Below are 18,987 nucleotides of genomic sequence, written 5' to 3' on the forward strand. Positions count from 1 at the left end.
AGATTCATAATAACTTTATATATATATAAAAAATAAAAGTTTTAAATTTATTTCCTATAAGAATTAATTTAATTATCAAAAATAATTTCTCTAGATGTAGATTTGTTGTTCACCTTCCCTTCATTACTGACAATTTCTTTAGTTTCAGTGTCTGGAACATCACTTAAAAATGTGAAATTGTGAACACATAGACCTAGAGAACCTAGTGTTGCTTTAGTGGCTGATTGGAAAAGCTGGAAAATAAAGGTCTGTGGCTCCCCAGTAAAAAGAGAAATACCTCATAGGCTCTAGGAACAGCAGTGCAGTACAGAAGTAGATTTAGTGTCAAAGTGTTGTGGATGATTTTTGCTAAATGTCTGTAGTACTTGATATTAATTCTCTTTAACTAGGAGAATACACCAATTAGTTATAAATGCTAAGACACTATCATTCTTCGTTTAAAGGGTAGTTCTTAAGAATGAAATCTCTTTTTATTAGATTTTCTTCTGACTGTTGTCAAGGTCTCTTTAAATAGTGGAGTGAAAAATAAGTGAACCAACATTTTGTATTGATTAGCTGAAAAAATTACCTCAGTGTGTTGGATAGTTGTTTTTTTTATTATAATTTTTTCTTTAAAGCCGAACTAATCAAAATGTGTTTTCAGCATAGTGTCAAATTATGCAACAACATACCTCCTTGAATTGAACTGGATGTTTTGAACTGGATGTTTTGGGTGATGATGGCGATTAGATTTTTAATTTATTATTATTCAGTCTGGTTTTACAAGGCAAGAGTCTGATCAGCGTTGCAGAGTTGAACACTTTCACTTTCGGGTGTACCAGAATATCTCAATAAAGTGAAATAAGCCATGCTTAGTTCTGTACCACCAGAAGAGGCTTCTGTGTTAAGAGCTGATTTAACTCTCAAAGAACTGGTGTCCGAGTATTTAGCTTCTGACTTCTATCAGGTTAGCTCTGTCCCCTTTGCAGGAACAATGCTGCTTTATTTATTTATTGAAAATGGTTCATTAGTTAGTGACAAATTTAATCCTTAGTGGTTTTCATTATTCCAAATGTAATTTAAGGTTTTATTTTCCAAGAAGAGTATAATAACTGTTCAGTTCCTTTTAAGCAGATTCACTTAAAATAAATTAAACTTTGTTAATCTGGGTGTCAATAAGAAATGCTGATCGATCGATGCAAAAATACACTACTGCATGAAAAAGATTGAGGGCACATCTGAATAAAATACCTCCTTAAATACATCTCGTAGGTAGTTCTCTTCCTGACTGAATCCCACAAAGTTTCAGCAGCATGTTGTGCAGCTGCGTGAGCCCAGCTGCATGTTACTGTTTTCAGATTTAGAGTTAGACCCTAAATTGAGGGTCTTTGATACTCAATGCTTGGACAGTTTATTTTTGCAGCTTAGCAAAGTCTACAGAGTTGACTAGAAGAGGTGAAGGGGACAGGAAAGTGGGACACAAAGATAAGGAAAGTTTGTACCGATTTCCCCATTTTTTTAACAGAATGAAAAACAGAATTATGATTTATAACAAAAACTGGCGTTAGTTATTGTTATTTGTGACTTTGCAGTGTGATTTCACTAAGCTGGCAAAGAAGAACAAGGCAACATTACAAAGGATGGAAAATGAAAGTTAGTTTTTTTAGTTTTGTGCTTTAAGTAACCGAGGAACAACACAAGTCTAATTACTGTTAGTGGTGTTGTATTTAAGGGCCATTGAGTTAGACTCTCATTTGTGCCAGAACCTAGTGATAGCTTTTAATAAATTTGACTGCTTGATACTCTAATGACTATTTATATTACAAAAGTAACGTTTGAAAAAAGTTTCTGTACTTATGGATCTATTCTTATGTTGAAAATGTTACTCAACTGTTATGCATAGTGGGAGAAAAATTTCATAATTCTTAGGTTATTTAGAAACTTTAGTTCTAACTTGTATCACTCTTCTGTTTCCCACTGTAAAAAATACCTAGTAGCAGATTCCTGCTTTTCCTAGCTTTTTAAGGCAGAAGTTGGATATGGGTGAACACTATTTAGTCACTTTAGATCGTAAGTGCAGATCATAATTTGATGAAATCTTTGAACCATTTCTCACTTTCATTCTGTTTTTATCTAGGTTAAGTTACTGGTCGTTACATGTCATATGGAGGTGCTTAGGTTAATAAAATTATTTTCAATTAGTTGATTGCAAAAAGAGATTAAACCATTTTTTCTTTTTGTTTTTGTTTTTCTTTTGTAGGACATGCATCACTTTGAGGAGGAGTTAACATGCTCCATTTGCTATAGCATATTTGAAGATCCGCGCGTTCTGCCCTGTTCCCATACATTTTGTAGGAATTGTCTGGAGGGTGTTATTCAGCTGTCAAGCAATTTTTCCATTTGGAGACCCCTGAGAGTTCCTCTGAAGTGTCCTAACTGTAGGAAAAAAAATCCTGCTGCTGGCACTGAATCGTTGCCTATCAACTTTGCCTTGAAAGCTATTATTGAGAAATACCAACAGGAAGATCACTCTGATGTTGCAACCTGCAGTGAACACTACAGGCAACCGCTGAACGTTTACTGTCTTTTGGATAGAAAATTGGTGTGTGGCCATTGCCTTACAATAGGGAAACACAACGGCCATCCGATAGATGACCTTCAAAGTGCCTACATAAAAGAAAAGGAGGCTTCAGGAAAACTTCTCGATCAGTTAACTGATAAACACTGGACTGATGTATGTTTGCTTATTGAAAAGCTGAAAGAACAGAAGTCCCAGTGTGAAAGAATTGTTCAGGATGATAAAAAAGTAGTAGTACAGTATTTTAAGAAACTTAGTGATACCTTGGAGCACAAAAAACAAGCCTTGCTGATTGCACTGGATGAAATTAACACACACGTTTTGGAAGAATATGATCCCCTCATTGAGAATTTGAAAAAAATACGGGAAGAACAGCTTGAATTAATGTCACTGAATACATCTATTCAAAAAGAAGAGTCCCCGCTTATTTTTCTTGAGAAGGTGGATGATATGCATCAACGCATAAAAGCTTTGAAACAGAAGGAACTACCGGATGTTAAACCTGTGGAGCTTTATCCGAGGATTGGGCACCTGTTGAAAGATGTGTGGTCTAAAACTGAAATTGGTCAGATCAACAAGATCCTCACTCCAAAAATAAAACTGATTCCAAAAAGGAAGTTATGCAGCAAAGGCAATGGAAAGGAAGGAAGAAAATCTAAAGAACTTCTCCAGGCTGTAAATCCTTTAGCAGTCCTCCTTCTTTTTATACTAATATCGGCAACTGTGTTTTCATTTCGCAAACCGTTTTCATCAGTTGTAATCGAAGCTACTCCCACTTACATTTCAGAATTCTTGTTGCTTATTTATCAAGATTTCAGCACCCATTTGCAGAATATAGTGGATGTGCTGTGCTGTACATCTGATTTACTGATGGAGTTTTTAGGGAGAATTGTTTCTCTTGACTATTATAAAGATTAGGTTAAAAGTTAGTGTAGGAAGCCCCAGGATTTTTTAAAAAATTTCTGCTTAAAAGCAGGGCTGTTAAAATTCTACTTTTCCTTTCTAGTTCCATATCCTTCCTTTTTCTGTATTGCTTAGATTTCCTCTTGGCTAACTTAGTTAACTGAGAAGATTTGCAAGACAAGATTCTGCTCACACAGTACGGTAGGTAGGTAGGTGTTTGTTTAAACTGGAAGCTAGTCAGAAACAATGTCTGCGTAAGAAAGCTGTAAGCAGCTTACAAATTGTAATCTAGGATTCTGTTTTTAAAAACTCCTAAAACATCTACTTTGTAAATTTTTTTTTGGTAACATAATTTTAAATAGTTTTTTTAACAAAAGCACTCCAACATCAGAGGTTTAAAAAAAACACCTCGGACTGCAAACTAGCTAGTCCTGGGTGAGTCAGTCGGTCACTAGCTCTGGTGTACATAAAACTCCTGATTTGTGTTTTACTGACCTCTCTTTAAAGACATTTTAACAGATACACCTGTGGTCTTTTAATCACGTATTCATGACCCTGGGTTTCATTTTGTTTGTGCCTGGTTACCAGTGGATGACATGATTTAATCTTTTCTTCCTTTTTTTAACCTGTGTATAATGACTTTTTATCTTTCAAATGGTTCTCTCCACTTCATAGAGCAGTATCTGTAGGACTTCTGGTGAGATATTGCATACATTTTTTTTAGTGCCAGCTGTGCACAAATCAAGCGTTTGTTTAGTTTGGCAGGGAACTCTCACTGCTTACTCAAATGAGCCCTGCCTTTTTGCTAAATCATTTAATATGTAGTGAAAACTGTAGTAAGGAGCAAAACTCCCAGTGAAGTCAGTGATACAAGGATTTTGAACATCAAGAGCCCTTAAAACAACCTGACAATGTGTATATATTCAGCACAAATAGCAGAGATCTTTACCTTGACATAGTGGAAACATGAGAGCATTTTATTCTGCAACTGAATGATCACCACCACTGTTCACTCCTGATGAGATGCTCCAGCCTAAGCTCTGCTCAGGAATGAAATCCCCAGTAAAAGCAATTTTTGTCCTTAAGTTATTAGCAATGTGATTACAGAAGTGCTGGGACAGCCTTGAAGTGTTGCAGTTACAACAGCAGAACACAGATGAGTTTACAATTCACTAATAATTTTATAAAAAACCAAAAATTAGTATTCATCATGTCTAATTTTATTTGAAATGATAAAAATAATAGTATATTCTAGCATGGCAGCATTCCTTGGCTGTTGTATATTTTAAAATAATTGAACTTGTTTAAATAGTGATTGAATTCTGAGGCTCGCCTTTAACTACTTAGTATTTTAAACCTTTGTGCAAAACTTGCCTCTTGCTGCCAGCAGATGCTGCTGGGGTCCTGAAAAATACCAGTTGCTGCCAGACTTCAGTGAGAGCTGAGAGCAAGGTCATGGATGTGATGCTAGTACATTCCTCAAGCCTAAATAAAAATCCTAATAACAGCATTGATGTCCTAACATTGCTGTATTAATAAAACACTGAGTGTAGGCACACAGGTACTGTGCAGTGCCCTTCTCTGCAGCTCAGTGGGTTGGGTTGTTTAGGTTTGGCTGAGGCAGGAGAGCGCCTTTGCCTATGTGTTAGGAGCAGTTTCTATAATTTGTACCTACATTTTCTGTAATCCTTCAGAGTTACAAAGGCAAATCCCTTTAATACCACTGGTCAGGTTTCGAAATGGTGTTTAGGTGTATCCTGGGACTGTGTAAATGCTGTGATTAATTTCCAAGTAAAATTGGGAATTTCTTTTTGTCTTACGCCCTAGAAGGCTCTCACTTAGCATGAGTCTTAAAACCTACTGCTAAGTGTCTGTCCACTACCATGTGGGGCTTATTTTCTGACTGACTTACTTTCCTTTTAATTTCCTGACTTTTACAGAGTTTATAATGCAATTTTATTTTTCAAGACTACAGGAATTTATAAAATGCCTTTACCACTGATTGAAATATTTAGTATGTGTACTTATAATGAACTATATATTTTAATAAACTTGCATACAAATAAAATATATTCTTACAGTAGGATTGGCTAACACCTTGATTTCCTTACTGCACAGAACCTTCCCTGTGATCCTAAACAGCGCTGACATGGGGCTGAACCGGTGAGAGGAGACAGAGCTGCAAGTCTCCCTGAAGCAGGACTGTGGGTGTTCAGCACTGATCTGTCTAGCTGCTTCCTTTTCTTCCAAGTGCCCCGTTTTTTTGCAGCGTGAACTTTAGGAAGAGTCTCTGAGATGGCACATCAGGAGGTGGGTCGATGTGGATTTCATGGTTTTTCATGTTGCCCATGATAGGCCTGTTTTACTGATTTTTTTTTTTTTTTTTTTTGTTTTGGTCCTGTTGGAGCACAAGTTGGTGAATACTGGTGTTTGAGCGAGCAAGGTAGCTGCTGGAGTGCAGCATAGACACTTCTGGGGAAGTGCTGTAAGCAGCTTCTCATTTTCCTCTTACTCCAACACTGTGGGGTTGTACAGCTGAGAGCAGCTTCAGCCCAGTTTTTCTGTCGTCTGTGCTGGATATAAGTCCTGTGAGCTGAGTTTCATGTTACAAATTGAAACTTTTTCAAGAAAATAAAATCTCTTTACTGCATTTTAATTAAGGGATGAGAGGGTTTTGTATCCTGTCAGACCTAGGGTGGGTTTTTTCTCATCTTTTGAACTATCCTCTTTTGAAACCTCATTCTAGAAATTTAATTCTTACTGCATGCATTTTTTAAGAGGTGTTTTTTTTTGAGGGAAGGTCAGGTTGAAAAATAGTGTGTTGAGACCCAGTGGGGGAAGAGACTGAAGTTTCCAGGTGTCCAAGCAGGCCCCTGGGAACAGTGCAGGATGCTGAGATGCTGGGGTGGCCTCTGCCAGCATAATTGAAGAATAGTGCTCTTTCAGCACTGTCTCTTGGAGATGAAATTAATGCCTTGGTCCCCCCCTCACCTTCCCCAGCTCATTGTTGAAGGGATTATCCTGCCGTGCCAGCTTCTTTTACTTGTGCAAAAATTCTAAGACCCCCTTTAAATGCAAGCCCAGAAGTTACTGTGCTTACCTGTCATCGGCCCTGCTGTGGCTTTCCTTACTGCTGCATGGGCTGGGTCATTATTATTCTGCTGCTGCTCTTTAAAAGAGCTGCCCTCTGGTACTGTACACCTTTTTGTTCTTGGCTGATCTTGCCTGTACATTTTTCCTGAAACTGTACTGCAAGATTTTTGAGCTTCATCTTGAGATGGGAAAATGAAAACTGCACAGCACTCAGCTGGAGTGGGGCTAGGGTAGAGAAGTGGTTTGCATTTTGGTTTTTCTCACCTAATATTATGCCTGCAACAGTTGCTGAGCTGTGGTTTCTGACAATGGCCCAACTGTAATGCTGAGATTTCTTCCTTACAATCATTTAGGCAGTGCACATACACATCACTTTATTCCATGTACATTAATTTTCACTTGTCCACAGTTGGTATAATCTTACTGTTAACATTACATTGAAAGCATAGCTCTACGCTTCATAGCAGATAATTTCAGCACACCCCCCTCCCATGTTCCAAATCAGCTCCAGGTTGACTATTGTGTATTTTAGAAAAGGACAAGCTTTCCCTGGGTTTGGGCCCATCACTCAGGGCAAGGGCAACAAAAGCAGGATAAACACTCAGGTTTTGAAAAGTGTGCTTGGTATGAAAATAGCAAGAGATGGAAATATAAACAAGGCCTAGCAGCACAGAGCAGAAGGAGCTGGCAGTACAGCGCAGCTCTGACTCAGCTTTTCTACACTGACCTTCCTACTGAACTACAGCACACCCATGATTGAGCTTGCTTTTTTTTTTTTTTTTCTTTTTTTTTCTTCCAGGAAGCATACCACCAACAGACAGAGGCACTTCTAGTTCAGGGATCAGTACTAGTGCAAGTGTGCAAGATACTTGGGCTGACTTTTGGAGTAAAACACACAATTTCAGTTCCTAAATTATAAAGAAAGATCAGATTCAAAGCAAAACCTGTCCACTGAAGTGTTGACAAGATGCTGATGAAAGTGGAGAACTCTTTTAATAGTCAGGTGAGCAACAGATGCAGGGTACAGATCTACATAACCTGACCTCTGCCATGGGAGGAATTTATCTCTTTGTGAAATGATGGTAGAAGCAAACAGATGGTAATTACTGTGTTAATAAACCCTAAGCGTACAACGTGGCCTCAGCCTGAGAGAGAGGGAGTTATCCCTACAGGAGGAGAGAGGAAAATAACTGAAGCACAGCTTTCTAAACTGCACCAATTGATTACAAAATGGCTACAAATGTCTGATTCCCAGACCATGCAGCATTACATACAACATCCTTTACATGTAAATTATTTTGTATACTGACTTTACTTACTAGAGAACTCCTATAATGTTACAAGACACAGATGACATTTAAAAGCAATTTGCTTACTTTAATACATACAGTAAAAAACAGATTTAAAACCAAATGCAGAACTCAAGCACTGATATCAAGTCTACCCATGGAATGTTAAAATGCAGCTAGATACATAATTTAAGAAATAGCTTTTTTTAAACTCAGTTTATATAATTAAGATCTATATAGACTAATTAAAAACATGGAATTTATTGAGGTTGGTTTTATTAACAAGCTCAAATAAACACAGAACTAAAAAAAAAGAAAATCTCAAATACAAAAGTATATTAGATAAAAGTGAACAGCAGCAAGGAGAATGGAAGTATATTCCAGTCTATTTTTGAGCTATATTACACTCAAGAGCACCTAGTTCAGCCAGTCCTTTAGATGCAATAACTTTGGGGTTTGTTGCCACACTTTTCGTGGTATTGTGAGTCTTATAAATTCCAATTAATCTGTCTGCGATCTCAAACATGTTGTTTCGTAGGGAGATGATGATAAATTGTGCATTTTTTGTTTGCTCCTGAAAGAGAAGTTATGTGTATTAGCCCAGAGTATTTCAAAAACCTCTGTTCTTTTATGATCTCTATATTCAGGTTTTAGGAACCAAGGAATACATCCCTAGAAGTAGTTCTGTCATTCAACAAATCTGCAGATGATGAGGCCTCAGAGCTCAGGCTGTCCATAATCAATACCTGCACAACAGCTTGTCAGTCAACACAAAGCACTGCAATTTACTTAAGCACGAATTTCCTCCTTTTATCTTTTACATGACCTATTCAACTGAGTTTGATTAAATATAAACATACAGAATTTCTTTCCAGAGTTGCAATTCACCACAGTTTCAACCTTATCCCGGACCAGAGATCTCCTAAAACCCAACAGTGATATACCGGCATGAGTGGAGCTGCTTAGAGGGGCAGGCCACTGCACTGTACTGGGACAGTTAGTGGTGTGTCCCTGCACATTGCAAGGCTGGGAAGACCGAGGGCTGGCTGCCCAGCTCTATTTTAACGAAGCATCTAAAATCACTGAGGGAACATCCAGCACTTACACTGTGTACACTCATTTTATCTTTATGTATAGTTTTACGAGGTTAAAAAGCTTCAGGCTAGACATAATAAAAATGGCTCAAATATGAATGACAGTACTAAGATAGTACTAATTCACAAGTTGGATACAAAATATGAGCTACAGCTAGATACTAACTCATAATTTGCATTTAAGAGCTAAACAGTACTAAGTTTCAAACTTTAGTGTTAGTCTGTATTGCAGTAGAAATTAAATTCTTTGCTCTACCAAATGACATCTGGGTGATGGACCCTCCTTTGTGAAAACACCGGCATTGTGAAAGCAAAGTTTAAAACTACAGTTGCAGGCAGGTATCTTTAAAGTGTTTCCCTACTTTTAAGTAGATAACCATAATCTTTTGCACTTCTGGGACATTCCCAAAACTCGTGGTTATACGTTGGATAATTCTGAAAATTCTAAGTTTAAATTAGCAGCCAGAGCTGTAGCAATGTAAATGTTTGTTTCACTTAAATATGGTGATGACAGAATTTTTTAAAAGTATAAAATGGAAGAAAAAAACCTAATAAAGACACAGATCGAAGAAGCCTAGGGGACACAGCTCCTGGTAATGAACTGGAAGTATAAAACCAAGGAACCTTGGCTGCACCTGAGAATGAAATAATGAGCTTGGATACATGAACACATTACTAAGAGCTAATGAGTTACTGTATCTCAGCGGGCTATAGCTGATTATTTTGGGGAAGCATCTATATTTTAAAACAGGAAGCAGCAGCAGCAAGGGTACATGGAAATGTAGCACCTTTGGCAAACCAGGACTCTTCAGGTGATTTTTGAAATGATACAATCAGGATTTGGAGAAAAAAAAGACTTACAAATCTTGTATTAGTTGCCTCATTTCAGGAAAGCATCAAACTTAGCTTAGAAAAAATATGCAGAAAGCAACATTGTAAGCACCTTTCTGAAAATCCGCTTAATACATAGTTTCCACTTAATTATTTGAAAATACTCTTTTATTCCAGATTTTTAAATCTGGCCATAATTGTGTTATCACTTTGTCTTTTCTGGCAGAAGATAAAATATCTTAGAAAATTTATACTGTAGTAGTTACCATTAAATACTTACATATATGTAAAATGCTACAATAGATACATTTTTGAAGTCAAGTGCTGCATCGATCTCATCCATAAAATAAAGTGGCGTTGGCTTGTAATGATGAAGAGCAAAAACTAGAGCCAGTGAGCTAAGAGTTTTCTCTCCTCCTGATAAATTAAATATCTTCTTCCAACTTTTCTTTGGAGGCCGAACACTGAAAGAAATCAGAGTTTGTAACTTATTTCTGTTCATGATGAAACTAAATATATTATGGTGAAAAGCAAGTCACAAGGCAGGAGGGAATTCTTGGAAGACACAGACACAAAGAAGCTCGACTAAAACCATGGATGAGCGGCTTAACACTCTTTAGTCCTCCACAGCTGAGAGGTAGCAAACTGGATTGCTTCTGTTCACTGAGTAACTCCCTGGGTGCGTGTACAGCTACATGGCCAGCCCATGTTTGCCTGAACTCAAACTATTGTAGCACTCAGCTATTCTCTGTAGGAACTATAACACTTAAGAACTGCTATTTAATTATCTTTCAAAAGTACTATTATACTCTGAAGTAATGAATGTACTCTTAGGACCATTTATGACAGAACAATCTCCAGTTACCAATGTGACTGTCATGATTCCCTAGGCAGAATGAAATGATTTGGGAATTAAGAAACTCTGAGAAATTGCTTCACCAAAGTCAAAGCTTTCTAACTGCAGTTAACTTACTTATTTCTCCAGAAGAAATTAATCTCTTCATTACCTCATGCTAAAAAGTTGTGGCTTTTGTCAGTATCTTGACAATACTTGCCAAGAGGAAAGACTGTCTTGGTTAGCTGATAATCAATGAAAATTTACTTTAAAAGCAAGTTGTAAAAAGGAATACAACAATCAAGAATCACAGCAATACTACTAAATACTTTGACAGACCTAAACATGATTCCCTCAGAGAAGGGATCCAGACTGTCCACAAGTTCTAATTCAGCATCCCCTCCCAAAGTAAGCATCTGGTAGTTTTCCTTCAGTTTGTTTGTTATTACGTTAAATCCTGCCATAAATTCATTTAGCCTTTGTTTCCTAAGATCTTCAAAAGCTTGTCTGAACTTGTCTCTCTCATTGGTAATGTCATCCAATTCAGCCACACGTTTCAAGTATAGCTCTTCCTGTAGGGGAAAAAAGAGAAAAAAAAAAAACAAACCACAAAAATAGTTAAACAAGCTGTCTCATTAATTTCAGTTTTAAACCATTCTTCTTACCATTTGAAAATGCATTTTTCCCAGAAGGGCTAACAGCTCTGAAACAAAAGAACAAAACCAAACCATCTCTTTTTTTTTTTCTCATGTCTATACTGCTGATCTCTCTATACCAGAAAAGCCATGTTAAAAGAGAAAAAAAAAATGTTGAATAATCCAATATTACTGAAGTGACTATTGCAAGGAGAAAAAAAATCCTAGTATTGTGTATCTGTCTAGTGTCAAGACTAGTTGACTGTAAATAAACAAACTTTCATAGGAGAAAGTTGTCTTCACCTGCCATCTACAGTATCAAATATAAAAGGTGTAGGTAAGCTCCTGGATACAGCTTTCCCCTTGGCTGAATATAAGCTAACATATTCAGGATGCTAGGAGCAGTACAGCCCGCAGAGAGGAAAGAGAAAACTCAGGGGTTCCATTTCAGTTTCCAAAATAAAGGAGCAGAAGAACAGGAGCACTTTTCCCTGGTATTCCTACAGACGAGATATTTTCTTTTGTCCCCTAGATAAAGAGTGCATTTTTGCATTAATTTCAAGTGCAGGATCTGTCTGAGCAGTCACCTGAAAGAAAACACAGTTGAAGGTTACCTCCGTACTTCAGCAGCAGTGACATGAATTCTGTACAGATTCAAGTACTGGAAACAATGAAGCTGTATACACCAGGCTCACCTGAGATGAGGGGTGTACCTACCGGGTTACTGCACTGACAGGACATGCTGTAGCAAAAGGATAAATCCTACTACTACATGACAGTAATTAAGTTTACCTTCTTCTTATATTCTGCAATAGCCCCAAGGTTGGGTTTAATTTCATGACACTGAGTTTCCAGGAGAGCTATTTGATTCTTTATAACATCCGGATCCTTGATAGCCTCAAGCTCTTCTTGACTTAGTACTGGAAGTTCTTCAGGTGGTTTATCTTCTATGGGGTGCAGTGATAATTTTGATACCTAAAATTCAAAACCAGTTACTAGAAACCTTTAAAGATCACATTAGTTATCCCATGAACATGTTTCCAAACTAAACATTTTGTCTATTAGTACATACTGAAGCACCCTTTCAAAAATAAGCCGCAAAAGAGACAACAAATATCCTTTTATCCTATTATTCTGTTCCAGAAATTATATACATCATTCTTACAAAGGAGATGTCTCTGTAATAGGAGCCATAGTAGATAATGAGGAAATCGCCTCTACTAATGCCATAGAACTTTAACAACTACATACTTAATACTTGGTATGTTCAAGATTGAAAAGTTTCTGACAGCAGCTCTGCTTGCTGGGCAGCTGCCCTCATTATCCTGATATTAACAAGAGTATCAAGGGCACCCTGCACTGCAAGATCACCTGCTGGTCTGATCCCTGCCTCTATTAAAGATTTAAGTATTATGTAGAAAAGACATATAATAAAAAGATAATGTAGCTTGCTGAGTTCCAGGCACCTAATCAGCCTTTTCTCCGAGCATGACTCTCTGGGCGCACACCTGATTTTTGCTGTTTCTGTAAACCAGGAAAACCAAAGCAAAACCAAGCGCCAGCATTACCTCTTGTTGACTCTGCACTAACTAACCTATGGGCCAAAAAGAGTCAGGATTCTGTGCAGACGTGGTTCTAGATGAACTGAAAGCCCTTCCAGGGAGCTGATCAGAGATAACTGACAGAAAAGCTAGAAGCCAAAGCATGTAATATGTAACTCATCCATAATCTTGCATGCAAACCAGAAAGTAAAAGACTGAAAAGTCGTATTTTTTGAGAGTTGTTTTTTGTAGCATAGACACCAATAAACTGTGAACTGAAGACAAATTTTCTCCCAAATTACCTCTTTTTAAACTACATGTTAACATATTAATCTTTTGAGATCTTACAGTTCAAGTTTTAGGAACTAAACAATTTCCCTACCTCTTTTTCCCAGTATTTAATCTTTGACTGGTGTTCAGAAATATGACTATCAATTTGTTCAATTTTCAGCTTAATATTAAGAGCTTCCTTTTGAAGTGCATGTTCATCATCTTGAATAGTTTTAATCTTCTGGAGTAAAATGCGATGCTCCTCCTGAACCACTAGCAATGCTTCCTAAACAGAAATGACCAAAAAAGTGCATTAATCAGTTGCCTATTAAAATGTTAACACTTTCTCAGGTTATAGATTTGTTTTCACTATAGTATTCAACAGAACTTACTCCCCACAATCCTAAGTATTAATGTAAACAAATACATATTCTTGTATTTATATTAAATTGGTCCCTGAGTTCTGGAATGACTGAAAATATGCTGCAGTTTAGATTTTCATTCCAGATCTGGATTAAATGAGTCCTACACTGGGATGTTTTTATCTAAAAGGCAGTTTTAGAGAAAGACTGTCTCAAAGAAACAGCTTTATTTGGAAGAATTTCAGCTGTCCTGATTGTTTTCACTCTCTCACATACATAATTCTAGATGGGAAACTAAAGTCCCACGTAATTGGATAAAATCTATTTTTAAACAAGAGTTTTAAAACCAATAATTTCTTAGGGGAAACTTGGTTTAATTTTTTTCTTAGCTTCAGCAAATTGGGTCAAAATATATTTCTGGGTAGGTAGAAAAAATTAAATACACCATTTCCCATTCCCTGACCATCATGGAATGTCACTCTGCAGCTGTACAAAGTTTGCATAAGAGTAGAATAGAAGGATATGACTAGGCTGTAACTCATCATCCTGATCTCACCTGAAAACCAGAGCACTCGCTAGGACTTTTTTAGCTTAATTTTTTTCCCCAGCATCTATATTTAAAGATCAACTTTGATTAATGATTAATCAAGATTATTAATTTTGTATGAACACACACAGTATATTGCAGGATACAGAAAAGAACAATCTTTGCCATTTTATCCCTGTATGAATTTTTGGGAGGATGAGTAATAAAGTAACTGAGAAAAAAATATACTTTCGACCAGCGTTGTCCAATCTGAGGCTTAAGTGGCAAGGCAGATTTCCTTTCTGGTTTGTTGTTTCTGGTTTTGTTTGTTTGGTTTTGGTTTTGTTTAAATAAATGAAGGTACCCAGCTAATGCAACCCCTTGCTAGGCCTGCCCATGTATAACACACATCAGCCATTAGGACAACTCTGATGCAACAACTTATCTCAAATTTATTTCACAGACTGCATCCTTTATGAACAAATACACTAAATTAAGATGATACTTACTTCAGCTTTCCTGCAGTCATTTGTAACCTCAGTAGCTTTGTCTTCTAGCATAGTCAGCTCTTCTGTTAAGTTTTTAACTTCTTTCTCATTATCTTCAATTTCCTTCTCTGTGCGAAGAAGAGACTCTTCATATTTTTTCAGGTTTCTAAATGGGTGCAGAGATGTTTGTGTACCTCATATGAGTGCAAAAACGGCATAAAATAATCTAGAAACACAATCTTACTTTACAGATTTTTCAATAGCTACTGACAATGAAATAGAAAGTGTTGATTATGGAGGAACTCGCACACTCCAGAGATATCCAAGTAAAACGAAGTTGTCTTACTTAAATGTATACCAGGCAGGCCTCATTAAATGACTTAATTTGTTCTCTCAGAGACTGTTGTGACTTTTGTTCTAAATATTCATTATGTATTGTTCAGCTAACATAAAAAGTATATCACATTTTATTTTCCTGACATGCCTCGTAATAATATTATTAGTCCCTTCGGATTTGAACTGCTCTACTGCATAGCAATTAAGTGCTATTTTGAATCTTTATCCTGAAATATTGCATTTTAGTGATAGGCAAATATTAGCTGAAAAATACTGATTAAACGTGACTTTTAAACTGCCTATTAGAAACTACAAAATGTTGTTTCCTTTTACCTCCTTGATAGAAGCAACATTTAGTATTAGACTTGCAACTGAAAATTAAGATTTTAAGATCATGAGATTTTTAGTGGAGACTTAAAAAAAACAAATGCCCTGCCGGCACCGATGTCAGACACAGCTGTTTGACGGCTGTTGTGACTCTCCTTGGTCAGGTTTCACTAAGCTTTCTAGGTCTCTGATCCTTTGCCTGTAAAGCACACTAATTAACAAAGATTATGGTTCTTTATTAAGAACCAGTCTCAGTTTGAGGTAAATCAGTTTAGAGAAAAAGGTTATGACCTTCTCCCTCCAGTTTTCCTCTAGCCATAAAGAGGTGAAAACCATCTCCTCTAGCCTGACGAATCCCCCATGGAAAGGTCTGACTGTGATCAAACACGAATCGCAGCAACATGCAACTGCAGCCTAAAGCTTTACCCCTGAGCACATTGCTGTCTACATACCTGTTCGCAGTCTTGACTGCCACTTGGGCTTTAGTAATAGTTGAGGTACATTCATCTATTTCTTTGTTGATCTTATCAAGTTTGTCTTGCTGTGCTTTAAGTTTATTGTTATTGATCTCAATTATGAGGTTATGTAATCGTTTGACTTCATTTTCTATTTTACCAGCTTTCTCAGCAATGCAATCATGATCTGTCAATAAACAAAATCAAGTTAAGGTCATTATGCTGTCCCTAGGGACACTCAACTGCAATGATGCATCAAGATTTAAGTGATAAAATCTCTGCTGTATATTAAGAAGTGTACATATTTCCTTATATTGTGAAAAATGTTTATTTTCTTTTTTTACTGTGGCACAAAGAAAACCAGCACCCACATCTTTCTGACACTGTTACACTACAAAGCTTTTTCGGTGTAAACCACCAAAAATTTTAATTGGATTACTTAATGCATATAGAGTACTTAAATACATGAAATAGTACACAAGAAGCTATTCCAAACTCATTTTTTGCATTTATTTAATCAGAAAATGCTCAGTGGGTTTAAATTGTAGGAACTGGCCGCTAACTGTTGCTCGGTAGCTGGTGTTACTGTGTAGTTACTACACATGCTGAATAATAATAAGTCTACACTACCTCCAAGGTAGATTAGTTTTGTTGTTTAGCTTATACTTAAAACTCAACAAAACTATCTTCATAAGTTGAAAAGCTTTCAAAAATTAAACCATCTAACACCTTAGTATTCTAAGTGCAAAACAAACAAACAAATCCCACACTAAGTTTGCTACAGATTTATAATTTCCTTTTGGGGCAGAAGGTTAAAGCAAAGACTTGAAAGGTGGGAGGCAGTCATCTCTCCAGAGAACACAGGTTTGTATCTCTTCATTATTTGGGGGAAATGCTAGAGAAGGTATTTATGACATCAGACCTTAGTGTGATGGAGAAAGTAAAGCATTCATGCTCTCTTGATGCTACATTTCAAAAGAGGCACAAAGGGAATCCAGAGTCATATGTATTCTATTTCCTAAATTGCTATGAAAGCAGAATCGGAGGGGAAGGGAATTATGTTTTACTTTGCTCATATTTATCCCTGAGCAAGAAAGACAAAGAAGCAGTCAAGGTTTACTTCACTAAGCTACCAATTACTTCAGAGAAACTGTTATTCAAGTTCTCAAAGTAAACTTCATTCACAAAAAGAACTGGGGTACAGCATGCCCACAACATTGCAAAAAAAAAAAAAAAAAAAAAAGAAAAAAAAAAAAGAAAAAAGAAAAAAGTGTTTTCACTCTTTAATCTCTAGAAGTACCTTTTATCTCCCCCTTAGAAGAAAAGAGGTTCCAAACCAAGATACAGTACCACACTGGTAATCTGAAAGAACAAAGCTGTAACCGTTCATTCCTGTATTAGTAAATGGAAGTGAATACAATTTTTTAATCTATAATCCCCCTCCACAAAATGTACCTTTTTTATAATTATTAAGGATTTTTTCCAATTCCTTCTGTTTGTTTTTGTCCGGAGCAGCAGCAATTACATTTGCTTCAAGTTCCTTAACTTGGGTTTTTAGATGAATTTCTTGTTCAGGTAAACTCTACAGAAAACATAACTGTGTTAGAATTCTGTACTTTAAAAAGACCCTTGACACTAACAAGGACTATATTAAGCTAAGGCCGAGAAGTTATCCCCCTGCACATTCATGGAGAACCCAGATACTGCTTCAATAAACTTGTTCACCTGGATACTTGCTGTGTACTTTTCTAAAGTATTTCTCATTTCCCGAACATCTTGGTGCAGTTTTCTTATGGCTTCTTCAAGATTTAATTTTTCTTCTTCATACTGTACTGCTCTTTTATAATCCTTCTGCAATTGAGATTCCATTTTATTGACCTACACAAAAATGAGATATGATCATTTGCCTATTGTTGCCACTACAAAACAAAGCAAGATCTCATTCGCATGCTTGACAACCTATGATCTCTTAAAACACAAGAAGAAAGTGAAGTAAAAACTTCAAAATTTGCTGTAGCTGGACAGAATACAGAGACTGACTGCTGAGAAGATCAATTATAATAGTGAAAAACAAGAGGAGCAAGCACGAGAAAAAGTAAGCTGAAGAATCCTGTCAAAATAGCTTGTAATGGAGAATTGTTTTAAGAAAATAAAACTAGATTAAGCTTGAAGGGCTTAAGTCAGAGTAGTGATGGTTAGTGACATGGTTATCTCCTCCAGTAGAGAAATCAGATAGAAAGAACCCTACAACTGAGTTTGATTTTGAAGTTCCCAAATTTGAAAGTATTTTCACCTAAAAAAAATACTAATTAGTCTTTCAATATCCTTAATGGTAAGCAAACATTTAACTCTTGTGTTGGCTTATAGCTCTCATTCCTAAAGAGACAAAGTTTGTTCTCCTGTAGGGAGAGACCTGATGTCAGAAGCCATGGTTTACTTGACAGTTACACAGAGGAGTTTGTCTTCTTGAAGAGGTATTAACAGATACTAGGCAAAAAGGACACAGCTTTATTTAGTGCGGATTGTAGCCTACCTACTAAAACCAAAAAGAATTCAGGAAAAAAAAGCAAGCTGTATATTGATATTCCAAAACATTCTTGAAATACGAATTTGAAGGAAAGCTCTGCCACTCCCTGACAAATCTTACAAGGACATAAAACGAAGCAGCAAACCTGTCTTTTCTTGCTGCTGAGGTTTGTGTGCACTGCTCTGCAGCTCCATGCTTCCTTATGATCAGCATCTTCCATGTTCCCATCCCTACCTTCAATCAATTTCCAAGCTATCAAAGGTAGTACTATGAGACTAAAAATGTAATAATAAGCATATGATAGCTGGGCTGTGAACAAATGCACTTCACAGCAATATAACCTATGCTAACCTCATGAACTGTAGCTTTATAAATCATTGTTAATGTATCTTGCATCACAGATTGTTAATTACTTATACTGATTTAAAAGGACATAGCACATGTGTGTATGAACTGCCAAAATATAAGGAACTTTGACAAAATTCAATTTTTAGTTAAGATTATGTACTAACCTCTTCTTCTGAAATATCCGTTACGACTGAGGGACCCATTTTGCCCTTAATTATTTTACCCCCACCACCAGTCATTGTTCCTAAAGTAAGAGAGACAAAAAGTTAGTTAGCAAACTAATTGTGCTTAGATATCATCTGTAAAGTCCTTAAAATATAGTAGTGAGTTTGCACTTAAATACCTGACTGTTCAATGATTTGTCCTTGCAGTGTTACCACCCTCCATCTCTTATCTTTTTGGAATGCTATTCTGGTAGCTTCTTCCAAATTATTAACTACTAGGGTATCACGTAATGCGAAGTAAAAAGCCAGGCGAATCTTCTTGTCTTCTACTTTCACCAGATCAAACAACCGAGGGGTATTTTCTGGAGTTGGGATTTTATGAATTTTGCTTTCCCATACAGCCATC

At 36.6% G+C, this 18,987-nt stretch overlaps 2 protein-coding genes across 2 annotated transcripts in view; one reads left to right on the plus strand and one right to left on the minus strand.

Moving 5' to 3' along the window:
* Positions 1-2,242: 2,242 nt before the first annotated feature.
* On the plus strand, positions 2,243-3,475 carry TRIM59 (tripartite motif containing 59). The gene has a single exon (XM_010086367.1). It carries the CDS (start codon positions 2,243-2,245, stop codon positions 3,473-3,475), a length of 1,233 nt encoding a protein of 410 aa, XP_010084669.1.
* Positions 3,476-8,223: 4,748 nt separating this feature from the next.
* SMC4 (structural maintenance of chromosomes 4) overlaps positions 8,224-18,987 on the minus strand; it is a 36,340-nt gene continuing 25,576 nt past the window's right edge. The window contains exons 13-23 of the mRNA XM_010086366.1: positions 18,761-18,986; positions 18,582-18,661; positions 17,268-17,420; positions 16,998-17,124; positions 15,540-15,729; positions 14,446-14,590; positions 13,161-13,334; positions 12,030-12,212; positions 10,942-11,174; positions 10,048-10,231; positions 8,224-8,416 (exon numbers count right to left, since the gene is read on the minus strand). Of these exons, the coding sequence (XP_010084668.1) occupies positions 8,228-8,416; positions 10,048-10,231; positions 10,942-11,174; positions 12,030-12,212; positions 13,161-13,334; positions 14,446-14,590; positions 15,540-15,729; positions 16,998-17,124; positions 17,268-17,420; positions 18,582-18,661; positions 18,761-18,986 (1,884 nt within the window). The 3' untranslated portion in view covers positions 8,224-8,227. The remainder of the gene's footprint in view (positions 8,417-10,047; positions 10,232-10,941; positions 11,175-12,029; positions 12,213-13,160; positions 13,335-14,445; positions 14,591-15,539; positions 15,730-16,997; positions 17,125-17,267; positions 17,421-18,581; positions 18,662-18,760; position 18,987) is intronic.

Source organism: Pterocles gutturalis, unplaced genomic scaffold (genome assembly GCF_000699245.1).
Source record: "Pterocles gutturalis isolate BGI_N339 unplaced genomic scaffold, ASM69924v1 scaffold2446, whole genome shotgun sequence".
Classification (NCBI taxonomy): domain Eukaryota; kingdom Metazoa; phylum Chordata; class Aves; order Pterocliformes; family Pteroclidae; genus Pterocles; species Pterocles gutturalis.